We start from the raw sequence: 12,611 nt of genomic DNA on the forward strand, positions 1-12,611 counted from the left end.
TGTCTCATGTTTTTGAGGTTCTGCATCTGGTGGGCGCTCATTTATTCGATGAGGTCCATGTCAAAAGGAGTTCACACTTGAAGGATTATTTCTTACTTGATGACGATGTTTATGTTTTCTTGAATTAAGGCAATTTTAGTGGACAATTTCTTACAGTAGAATTATTTAATAATCATGAGCAAAATGAGCTGTAAAATGTGGTTCTAATGTTTGTATTGTCAAAACTTTTCTAGATCTATGAAGATCCCTATTCATCCATGATTGCTTCCAACATAACTTTCTCCCGTGTGACAGAATTCATCATTTTTGGATTTCCGAGTCTCCAGAAATATCAGATTTTGCTTTTTTTCGTGTTTTTTTCTATCTACCTCTTCACCCTGATTGGTAATGGCATTATCTTTGCCTTGGTCCTTCTTGACCAGCACCTCCATACTCCAATGTACTTCTTTGTGGGTAATCTCTCCTTCCTGGACATTAGCTATACCTCGGTAACTATCCCCAAGATGTTGGCCAAGTTCCTGTTGAACCTGGATATTATTTCCTTTAGAGCCTGTTTTGCCCAGATGTATTTTTTCCTGTCCTTGGCAGCAACAGAGTGTTTGCTCCTGGCCGTAATGGCCTATGATCGCTATATTGCAATATGCTCACCCTTACACTACCCAACCATCATGACAACTCGACTGTATGTAATACTGTCAGCTATAGCCTGGTCTGGAGGCTTTGGCAGTCTGCTCCCAATAACTTTCCTCGCCTTAAAGTTACCTTTTTGTGGTCCCAATATCATCCACCATTACTACTGTGATCATCCTCCATTGCTCCAGTTGGCTTGTGCCAACACATCTTTCAATGTAACTGTAGGGTCCTCCATTGGAGGCTTTATCATTTTGCTAAGCCTGTCTTTAATTGTCATATCTTACATTAAGATTATCTTCGCGATTCTCAAAATCAGTTCCTCTGTTGGCCGCAAGAAAACATTTTCTACCTGCGCCTCTCACTTTGCAGTGGTGAGTATATTTTACCTGCCTCTTATCTTTATGTACATTCGTCCTACAGCCTCCTACTCATCCGACGTGGACTCTTTGGTGGCCATGTTATATACAGTATTAACTCCCATGATGAATCCCATTATTTATAGCCTCAGAAACAAGGATATTAAAGAGGCTATCCAGAAGAATATAAGCTATAAATGTGCTCTCTCTAAAGCTGGCAGTCAGTGAATCGAGATTCAAAAAGCTCAGGAGGGACCGGCTGAATTTTAATCTGCATGTGGCAGTCCCTGAATGTACAAGTTGGAAAACCTTTATTGACCAGTAGCTGCAGCTTCTGATCAGTGAAGCTGCACCCAGCACTGTCAGAATACAATGCCCCGGGGGAGCGTGGTGACCATGCTACCTGTGTGAGACAGCTCCGTTCCACAGCTGGGGAGATTGCCTCACAAAAGGACTCACCACCACTTCTCCACCCAACAACCAGCTGCCCAAACACATCAACACATCCAGGACCCCGTGGCATGCCTCGGAGGTGCAAAGAAGCCTCAAGACCAAGGAAACTGAAGGATTTCTTCCCTCCTCTCCTCCCGAGGTTACGGCAAGATGGCATTGGTGGCCACAATTCATAGCAGGCCAGATCACACACAGGTTCTTCCTGGAGCAGCCATTAGAGCGCTGAGACAGCAGAATCCTCAGGCTCTGGAACCTCTACACCATCCACCCATGGCCCAGCCAAGTCTAGACCCCGCATGGAGGAAGACAAGGATCCTGCTTCTCTTAACAGCATGGAGCTAGGTACATCACAGGCTGGCTCTCATTCTACCACAGACCACCCAGATCCCATAGAATCCTTCCCCATCACAGGCCAGCCGATATCAGACTCCATACCGAAGGACATGCTCCAGAATACAATGTCCCAGCGGAGGGGAATCCTCCATACATCTCAAATTTGTTGATGGAGGAATCTGTTTTTTTCTTGTTTTGTGCAGCCCTCTGTTCAAATGTAAAAAAACAAAAATGGATCCTGTATAGCCAGCTTAACACCCACACAAAATATATTTAAAGAACATTTTAAAGTTGGACGTACAGTTATTATCTTTGTATATTGTTGAATATTTTTAAGACAGTTTTTGACTGCTTTGGAGACCATTTGTAATGCAGTGTTCTTTTTGTACAAAATGGTTTAATCATAAAAATGTTAGCTCAACATGTAAAACCAGCTTGTTCTGTTTATTTAACTTTATTCTACAACCACATACCTTCTACAGCAGCCATTCTCAACCAGGGTTCTTTGGAACTCTAGGGTTCCTCCATATGAGTTCCTTGAGCTTTGGGCTGATTGACCTCCCATCTGGTGGTGTCCGCATAGTTCAAGGACTAATGCCACTAATGGACAGAGCCAGCAGCATGACACAAATTATCTATTTATCTGTCTGTAAGAGTGGCATTCTGACCACCACTGTAAGGGTTTTGTTCGTCCTACTGACCACCTCTGTAAGGGTTTTGTTCTTCCTACTGACCACCTATGTAAGGGTTTTGTTCTTCCTACTGACCACCTATGTAAGGGTTGTATTCTTCCTACTCACCACCTATGTAAGGGTTTTGTTCTTCCTACTCACCACCTATGTAAGGGTTTTGTTCTTCCTACTGACCACCTATGTAAGGGTTTTGTTCTTCCTACTGACCACCTATGTAAGGGTTGTATTCTTCCTACTCACCACCTATGTAAGGGTTTTGTTCTTCCTACTCACCACCTATGTAAGGGTTTTGTTCTTCCTACTGACCACCTATGTAAGGGTTTTGTTCTTCCTACTGACCACCTAAGTAAGGGTTGTAGTCTTCCTACTCACAACCTATGTAAGGGTAATTTTTAACATTGACCCTGGATGCAGGTATTAAGGTGTAATAGTAGAAAATAGTTTGGGAAATGTGCAGTGAAATACTGTAACAGATAATTCAGTTCAGAAACAGTGTGCCTTAGAGCAGCCATTCTCAACCTAGGTTAAGTGGGACACAGGGGCAGACTGACCATTTGGGCTCTCGGGCATTGCCCGAAGGCCCAAGGTCAGTAGGGGGCCCCATGAGATCCCCCTGTTACCTTTCATAGGCTTTTTTGGGTGTGGTTTGAGTGTGGGCAAGGACACCCCCATGATCCCCTATTGCCGGGGGGCCCTATGAGTTGTCAGTCCGCCCCTGGTGTAAAACTAAGGTTCCTCCAGAGGTTGCGTGGGGTTCCTTGTGCTGTGGTGGGTAAATGAGTTCCTATCTGACCTCCTATCCCTGCATAGTTCTAGGTCCAACGCCCTTCGGCCAAGCCAACAGCATGAACTCAGTTATCTTTTTAACTGTAAGACTGGCATTCTGACCACTACTGTAAAGGATTTCATTCTTTCTACTTATCACCAATGTAGGGGGAAGCATTCTTCTATCTGACCACCACTGTAAGCAGGGACAAGGAACATACATTAATAATTATGCTAAAATGAGAAATAAATGAGTGTGCTGTACATTAAACCAATGTGACACAATAACTAAACACAATATATCAAAAATGGACAATATATAAATATGTGCATATACAAAATGTGCAAAAAAATGCATCTAAAGTGCTTAACCCCTTGGCGCCGGCGCCTCCCGGCCCTTTAAAGGTTTCAGAAGCCGGGAGGCGGGGGGATTAGGGTCATGTGACCGCTATGACACACCGTCACAGCGGTCACATGATCGGGAAAGGTCCCGATCGAAAGAGGAGATAGGGACCTTTCCGTGAGTACTGGACATGTGTGCTGGGAGCGCGCAGGGCACGCGCTCTCAGCACATATGTTTTCCTTAACCACTTGCCTACCAGGCACTTATACCCCCTTATTTACCAGGCCAATTTTCAGCTTTCAGCGCTGCTGCACTTTGATTGACAATTGCGCGGTCATGCAACATTGTACCCATATGAAATTTTGATCATTTTTTTCTCACAAATAGAGCTTTCTTTTGGTGCTATTTAATCACCACTGGGTGCTTTACTTTTTGCGCTATAAATTAAAAAAGTGCAAAAAATTTGAAAAAAAAAAAAAGTTTCTTTGTTTCTATTATAAAATTTTTCAAACAGATAATTTTTCTCCTTCACTGATGTGCGTTGATGAGGCAGCACTGATGGGCACTGATAGGCGGCACTGATGGGCACTGATAGGCAGCACTAAAGGGCACTGATAGGCAGTACTAATGAGGTGGCACGGATAGGCGGCACTGATAGGCAGTACTAATGAGGTGTCACGGATAGGCGGCACTAATATGCAGCACTGATAGGCGGCACTGATAGGTGACACTGATGATGGGTACTGATAGACGGCACTGACTGGCATCACTGCTGGGCACTGACTGGCGGCACTGACTGGCACAACCGCTGGGCACTGACTGGTGGCACTGACTGGCAGCACTGCTGGGCTGCACTGGTGGGTGGCACTGGTGGGCTGCACTGGTGGGTGGGCACAGGTGGGTGGCACTAGTGGGCACAGGTGGGTGGCACTGGTGGGCACAGGTGGGTGGCACTGCTGGGCACAGGTAGGTGGCACTTCTGGGCACAGGTGTGTGACACTGCAGAGTGGCACAGGTGGGTGCACTGCTGGGCACAGGTGGGTGATCTGCTGGGCACAGGTGGGCGGAGCTAGTGGGCGCACTGCTGGGCACAGGTTGGCGGAACTTGTGGGTGGCACTGCTGGGCACCGATCATCAGGGCACTGATCATCAGTGCCCTGATGACCGGAGCCGATCCTCGCTCTGACAACTGCCGGTTCTCGGCAGTACTTTCCTCACGATCTGACAGCGTGAGGAAAGTGCAGCCAAGAACCGGCACTTGCATTTCCCTGTGATCAGCGTGTCATTGGACACCGCTGATCACGTGGTAAAAGGCCGGTATGATTGGCCTTTTACCACATCTCGTGATCAGCTGTGTCCGTAGGACACAGCGATCACGGAGATCGCCGGGTGCGCGCCCCCTGGGGCGCGCAGGAGAGCGCGTTCTGGGGGGACGTCATATGACGTCCACCCAGAACTGGCCGGCCGCAGTTTAGCCGTCATTCGGCTATCTGCGGTCGGCAGGTAGTTAATTGCACGCAAATGTGCGGCCGTTTGGCGTCAAGGCCCAGACGCCGGGAGGCCGCACATTTGCTTGCGGCTAGCGTTAAGAGGTTAAAGTCCATGTACATAATATAGATTTAGCAAAAAGTCCCAACTCCAATGTGAAAGTGCTGTGTGCTGAAAAATTCCTCCAACAGCGTGCTATGGTGACCACAAGTGCTCGCCACAACAGACGGATCAGCCTCTTACCAGACACATTGATCTCCAATCAAGGGAGCAAACAAGCAGATGGTGTTCAGATTCCACACTGACACCCATGCTAGCAATATCAGGGGAGATGGATGGATGGCTGCGGGCTCACCGAAACAAATTCCTCAGATCGGACCGCTCTCCATACAATGTAGAGAAGGATTAAAACAGAAGAAACTTCATAGTGCAATGTGATAAAACTCAAAAAATTTATTCAGTAAAATATTGCACTTCCAAAAGTAAGGTGCATAAGGGCAGTATACAAATTCAAAATTCCCGCAGTGTCATACCACCGGCCAGAACGTGGTGACGTCACAGATGACTCCACCCGATGCGTTTCTCCAAAACTGGCGTCCTCTGGGATTGGAGATCATTCTTTTCACATTAACCTCTTCGGACTGGCGCCTCCTGGCCATTTAAGGGTTTCAGAAGCCGGGAGGTGGGGCGGGGTTTTAGGGTCATGTGACCGCCGTGATTTGCCGTCACGGTGGTCACATGATCGGAAAAGGTCCTCATCAAAAGGGGAGATCGGAACCTTTCTGTGAGTCACGGACATATGTACTGGGAGCACGCATTCTCAGCACGTGTTTTCTAATTGCACAAGGCGTCAAGGCCCAAATGCCAAGAGGCCACATATTTGTATGTGCATGGTGGCAAGGGGTTAATAATTATGCTGCCAAAATTAGTGTGTGCTGTAAATTGCCTCCATAATTACTCCTGTTTCTTCTTAACCTCCCTGGCAGTCTAACTAATCAATATTTTTGAATGTCAGAGCGGTACATTGTTTTGCATGGAAATATGTCGTTTTTTTATTGTAGGCCTGTAATTCTTAGGAATAACTCACTGAAATCTGTCCAAACAAGAGTCCAGTAAACATCCCGGGGATGATAAAGTTTGAAACACAAAATCATAAATGATAATTTAATAAATAATTATAAAAAATAATATAATAATAAATTTAATTCAATAATATAATCAAACCAAAAACACTGAAATGTGAAATATAGCTCCAAGTTCGCACATCACTGAGCAAAGTCGCAGAATCGTGTTCAGGGTCTGATGACGAATTTCCCCCACGAATCATTATCCCTCAATTCTGCAAGTGGTTCTGATTTACTATCGCTGTTCTCTAGCTGATCTAAAACCGCTTTTGACCTAAAGGGACGCTTTTTGGACACCATGGACGTTTCTCAGTTTCCAGGCAGAAAGAACAGTAAAAATGCAGGCAGGGCGCAGGACAAAGCACTCGGGACAAAATGTATGTGAAATGGTTTGATACAGGAATGTTATACTATGTGATTTTAGTGTATTTAGTGAATGTCACTTTTACAACTTTCAAATTTCCCGCCGGTTACGTCCCCTGTACGTTCCGACGCTCGCAGGGAACGGAACCCGGAAGACAGATGCCGGCATCCGCTGAAGGACATTGCCGGGGACACTACAGGGGGGACATCGCAGGACAAGGTAAGTGCAGAAGGGATCCCGGAGCAACGCTGCAGTGTATTCCCGAGTGTAGCTCAGAGTTACCGCTTGTGGTGCTGAAACTTTAAGTCAAAATTAACCACTTCAAGTCCGGACACTTTCACCCCCTTTCAGTCCAGGCAAATTTTCAGCTATCAGTGCTATCTCACTTTGAATGACAATTGCGCGGTCATGCAACACTGTACCCGTATGCATTTTTTAGCATTTTTTTTTAGACAGATAAAACTTTATTTTGGTGGCATTTATTCACCACTGGGATTTTTATTTTTTTGCTATATAAAATGAAAAAGTCCAAACATTTTGAAAAAAAAAAAAAGCATTTTTCTTATAAAACTTTGCAAATAAATAATCTTTCTTCATAAATCTTGGCCAAAATGTATTCATCTATCTTTTTAGTAAAAAAAAAACTCAAATTAACCAAAAATTATAATTTTTCAAAAATGTTTGACATTTTAATTTTTTCTTTTATATTATTTATGTTTTTTTGGGGGGAGTTTTAACATACTGTCACCCTAGCAGTACAGTGTCCCCACAGTGAAACTGTACTACTTGTGGGGGGTGATGAAGATTTTTTTTTTCTTTTTTTACACTGATTACTTTTACAGCCTCTTTGGGTGTAAAAGCAATCATTTCTCCTTCTCTCTGGCTGCATTCTTGCAGCCATTGAGAAATACTGTGAGAGCTGTGATTGGTCACAGCTTGTCACATGGTACAAGACTGTTGTGAATAGCCCTGTACCATGTGATCTCTGTGATCATTCACAGATTTCACTATATAGTAAGCAATGTCAGAAGTGACATCTTGCTTACTACTATTCATGTGATCATTGATTGGCCAATCAGTGATCACATGATCGGGACCTCACACAGAGGTCCCATACAGCGATCGGTTTCCCAGGGAGCGCGAACAGGCAGGGAAGTGAGGAGGACATTTATAAACGGCCGCCCACTCCTGCACTGTTCCCGTCCAGCCGTTTATATACATGGGCCGGACGGGAAGTGGTCAAACATTATAGGCACTTATTTTTAATGTGCTACCTAGTTAAACCTGTAAAAGGGGCCAGCCTGAAGTGATCTAACAAGACTTTAATTTTTGACTAATGTTCCACTTTAAGGTACTGTTAAAAGAAATATGGGAGACCACCTTTTAGTGTTTGTTGGCTGGGCCTTTCTGGCTTCCATACTTCTGAATAACTCATAAAAGAGTCAGAACTTCTATACATTTTTGGGTCAGTGACTCGGGAACTATGAATGCCAACGCATCTACTGCCAGGCAACTAGCATGTTTAGAAGAAAGTTGGTAAAACTCAATGTGTTGGTTGAACTTAATGGAATTTTGTCTTTTTGTCACCTTGAACCATTAGAACAGTTTTGACAGCCTCCACATTAGTATGTGGACCCTCATCCAAATGACTGCTTTTAGATGTTTCCTCTGAAGGGTACTGTTATTACTACACTATACAAAGGCATTTTAGACAATTGTGCCCTTCCAACCATGAAGTAATAGTTTCAGGAAGGTTCTTTTCTGTTTCAGCATGACTATGCCAATGTGTACAAGGCCAGCTCCATAAAGAGATGGTTTGACTAGTTTGGTGTGGACGAAAAGGGGTGCGCGAAGCGAAAGAAAGAAAAAGAAGTATAGCACAGGACAGACATGACTAGGCGAAGAGGGAGAAAAGACAGGAAAGGGTTAAGTTAATGGGGAAGGATTAAAAAAAAAGATAATAAGGTTACCTGATTGGTGTTAGGTTTGGGTGGGATCATCCTGTATCTTGGGGGTCGGACGAGCCAGTGCTGGTTAGCAGCTGAAGAGAGAAGTTCCCGCCCACCCTTCCCTGGGGTGTTTGTTCTGTTTTGGCTTGTTTAGTTTGGTGGCAGTTGTTGGTCTTGGTACCGCCCCATGAGGACGTCGTGGTGACGAAACGCGTAGGGTGTGGTCTGTCGGATGCTGACGTAAGGACGCTCCCTGCTAGTGTTGGGAGACAGCTGAGTGTACGGAGCTGCGGTTCCTTTTCCCTGCCTATGTGATTGATGCTGGTGTCAGCTAGACACCTTATTTGTTAGTGGATTTTAAACTTTTAATAAATAGATGTTGGTTTAACATGCTGCACCATTATATTCTTCTTTATTTTTGAATGTGGTCCCAATATACATAGAGCTGTGGTGATTGCCCACTCATGGAAGAGTGGCTGCAGAATATTCCTCCTCATTCCTTGCCTATAATATAGAAGGGTGTCTATCAGCTGGAATCTAATACTGCAAAATATCACATCTAAAGTCTGGAGGTTGCTGGTTTCTTCACTCCCAGAGCAAAAAGCGCTAAGTCTGGTCTATAATTTGATCAGCACTTAGCTCTGGTGAGTGCATTCGATTGATTTGGTGGTGGATTGTTCACGGTGTTACATAATTGTCACATGAGTTTATATTGGACTTTCACATATTTGATTTATGGATTTTATATATGTTTGTTTAGCGCACTCTTATAATTTGAGTTGGTCTTAGTAGGTTGTTAATGGTTTGTGATGATAAGTGTATGGTTGGGACCCATCTGTGGTATGGTGTGCCCGGGTAAATTCCAGTTAACCGAGGTTCAACTGGAAGGTGGAGGTCAACCTGCGGAAGGTGTGTCTTTGTCTCCAAGTCGGTGCGTTGTGGCTGGAGGCCTAGTAGGAACTTGAAGGTGAAGGTTCCGCAGGGGGAGATCAATATTGTTTTGGGTGCCCTCCTAGACCAACAACTCATTCCGTAAGTTTATGGAGGTTTCTGTTTTAAGGAATGTTTTCTGTATATTTAAGTTAAATTGTTAATAAAAGGCCATGAAGGCCATTTTACTCCAACAAAGTGTGGTCTCCTTTTATTGGTGGAGGGAGTGTTGGGAAATGGGGGTTTTCGGAAGTTGGGTAAGTATGTTTTTGGGGGGTGTTAGTATTTGACAACACATCACTTCTACACTAGTCATGTCCAGCACAGAGTCCTGACCTCAACCCTACTGAACAGCTTAGGGATGAAGTGGAACACTGATTGTGAGCCAGGACTTTTCATCCACCATCATCATCTCACAAATGTTCTTTTGGCCAAATGGGTACAAATTCCATTCGAAATCCCATTGACTGTGCAACTACAAATGCCAATGGAGAATTTGACAGGACACCTACATTTTGGTACGCATATATGTGGCCTCTCGGCATTAAGGCCCACCTGCCGAGAGGCATACGGCCAGAGGGAAGAGGTTAAACTGCTCCTTGCTATTGATGTTTTGGCCAATGATGGGATTTATTTTCATACTCTCACAATAGTATGACGATTGACCGTTTTTGTCACACCTACAGTTGTGACCAAAATTATTCAACCCCCAATGCTGTAAAGGGGTTTAGGGACTATAGTGTACATTTGGAATTGTATTCAGAATCAAATCCTACAAGGACGTTGTAACTACCCAAATGCAACTAAAATGACATCAATTGTTTATGTAATACAGTAGTAAATGGTTCTTATGTGGTTTCTTCATTGCCACAATTATTCAACCCCTTAAAGACTACCACTCTGAAGAACAGAGGTTCATACAGGTGCTTTCCATCAGGTATTGAAAACACCTGTGGATGTCACCGAGCAGCAATCAAGCATAATAAGCACCAATTAGGCAGCTTTAAAATGACTGTGATACTCAGCTCCTTCTAGACATTTACTGGTGTGGTTACAAACATGGTGAAGGCAAGAGAATGGTCCAGGAAGACAAGAGAAGAGGTGATTTCTCTTCACAGGAAGGGCAATGGCTATAAGAAGATTGCAAAGATGTTAAACATACCAAGAGACACCTTAGGAAGCATCATTCGCAAATTCAAGGCAAAGGGCACTGTTGAAACGCTACCTGGTCGTGGCAGAAAGAAGATGCTGACTTCGACTGCTGTGCGCTACCTGAAGCGTAGAGTGGAGAGAAGTCCCCGTGTGACTGCTGAGGAACTGAGAAAAGATTTGTCAGATGTGGGTACAGAAGTTTCAGCCCAGACAATAAGACGCACACTGCGTAATGAAGGCCTCCGTGCCAGAACTCCCAGGCGTACCCCCTTGCTGTCTCCAAAGAATAAGAAGAGTCGACTGCAGTATGCCAAAAGCCATGTGGACAAACCACAAAAGTTGTGGGATAGTGTTCTGTGGACTGATGAAACAAAATTAGAACTGTTTGGGCCCATGGATCAACGCTATGTTTGGAGGAGGAAGAACAAGGCCTATGATGAAAAGAACACCTTGCCTACTGTGAAGCATGGTGGAGGGTCAATCATGCTTTGGGGCTGTTTTGCTTCTGCAGGTACAGGGAAGCTTCAGCGTGTGCAAGGTACCATGAATTCTCTTCAGTACCAGGAGATATTGGATGGAAACGTGATGCAGTCCGTCACACACCTGAGGCTTGGGAGACGTTGGACCTTTCAACAGGACAATGATCCCAAGCATACCTCCAAGTCCACTAGAGCATGGTTGCAGAGGAAAGGCTGGAACATTTTGGAGTGGCCATCGCAGTCACCAGACTTAAATCCGATTGAGAACCTCTGGTGGGACTTAAAGAAAGCAGTTGCAGTGCGCAAGCCTAAGAATGTGACTGAACTGGAGGCCTTTGCCCATGAAGAATGGGCGAAGATACCCGTAGATCGCTGCAAGACACTTGTGTCAAGCTATGCTTCACGTTTAAAAGCTGTTATAACTGTAAAAGGATGCTGTACTAAGTACTAAGATTGAATGTCACTTGGGGGTTGAATAAAACTGATAATGCTGTGAGCACAGAAAAGACATTTGTGGTTATTTCATTATAACTGTTATGTTATATTTGTCTGACCTACAAGTGCCTCTTTAATGTAAATGTAAGCAAGATGACTGAATGATCAAAAGCAATGTCAAACTGGCCAAAACACTCAATTTCAGTGGGGGTTGAATAATTTTGGTCACAACTGTATGTGATGTTCTAGGCCCTTGGTCATACTGTATGTATACAATTCCTTTTTTTTCTTTTCTAAAAAAGTATTTTGTGTAAAAAAAAAAAAAAAAACAATCAGTATAACCCTCAGTTAGACACGTGCGTACAGAATTTTTTTTTTTCGTTTAATTTCAAATGCACTTGTTCATTGGAGAATTTAATTTCATTATATTTGTTTTTGTCACACCTATGTGATGTTTTAGGCCCATAAGCACATGTATACGCCTCCTTTTTTTTGTTTTATAATAAAGTATTCTGTGGAATAAAAAAACCCAATCAGCATAGCCGTCAGACATGTGCACGCCAGAAAATTTAGGTTTTTTTTGTTTTAGATACATCCGTTCATTGAAGAATTTAATTTCCTCATATTCGCTATGTTGAGCCGATTCGGAATTTGTTTAATGTGTTCAGCATTTGTTTTGTATATCTGTTGATCCAGGTGCATTTGAAAAATGTTACAATTTTTCTGGAAGATTGATATATATTCGATATATTCTTGAATCAGACGGATTTGAATTGAAAGGATTTGATATTTTCGTACGCTAGTCAAACCCACCACGAGAAATGGCATGAGCTTATTGGAGAATAGTTATTAACCTCCCTAGCGGTCTGATTATGTCCATATTTCTGTGCTCAAAGCGGTACATTTTTTTGCATGGAAATATGTATTTTTTTATTGTAGGCCTGTAATTTTTAGGAATATCTCACTGAAATCTGTCCGAACAAGAGTCTAGTAAACATCACGGGTATGATAAAATTTGAAACACAAAATCATAAATTATAATTTAATAATCATAAAAAATAATAATATAATAATAAATGTAATTCAATAATATAATCAAACCAAAAACACTGACA

At 43.4% G+C, this 12,611-nt stretch overlaps 1 protein-coding gene across 1 annotated transcript; it reads left to right on the forward strand.

The window, feature by feature from the left end:
- The first annotated feature begins 244 nt into the window (after nt 1-244).
- On the forward strand, nt 245-1,217 carry LOC149438462 (olfactory receptor 6N1-like). The gene has a single exon (XM_089659969.1). It carries the CDS (start codon nt 258-260, stop codon nt 1,215-1,217), a length of 960 nt encoding a protein of 319 aa, XP_089516095.1. The 5' UTR covers nt 245-257.
- The last annotated feature ends 11,394 nt before the right edge of the window (nt 1,218-12,611 follow it).

This window comes from Staurois parvus, unplaced genomic scaffold, assembly GCF_062004578.1.
Source record: "Staurois parvus isolate SC_StPar_1 unplaced genomic scaffold, SC_StPar_1.0 ptg001192l, whole genome shotgun sequence".
In the NCBI taxonomy this organism is placed as follows: domain Eukaryota; kingdom Metazoa; phylum Chordata; class Amphibia; order Anura; family Ranidae; genus Staurois; species Staurois parvus.

Excerpts from the sequence above, each read along its gene's own strand:
- LOC149438462 (XM_089659969.1), top strand. The coding sequence starts at position 258 with ATGATTGCTTCCAACATAACTTTCTCCCGTGTGACAGAATTCATCATT.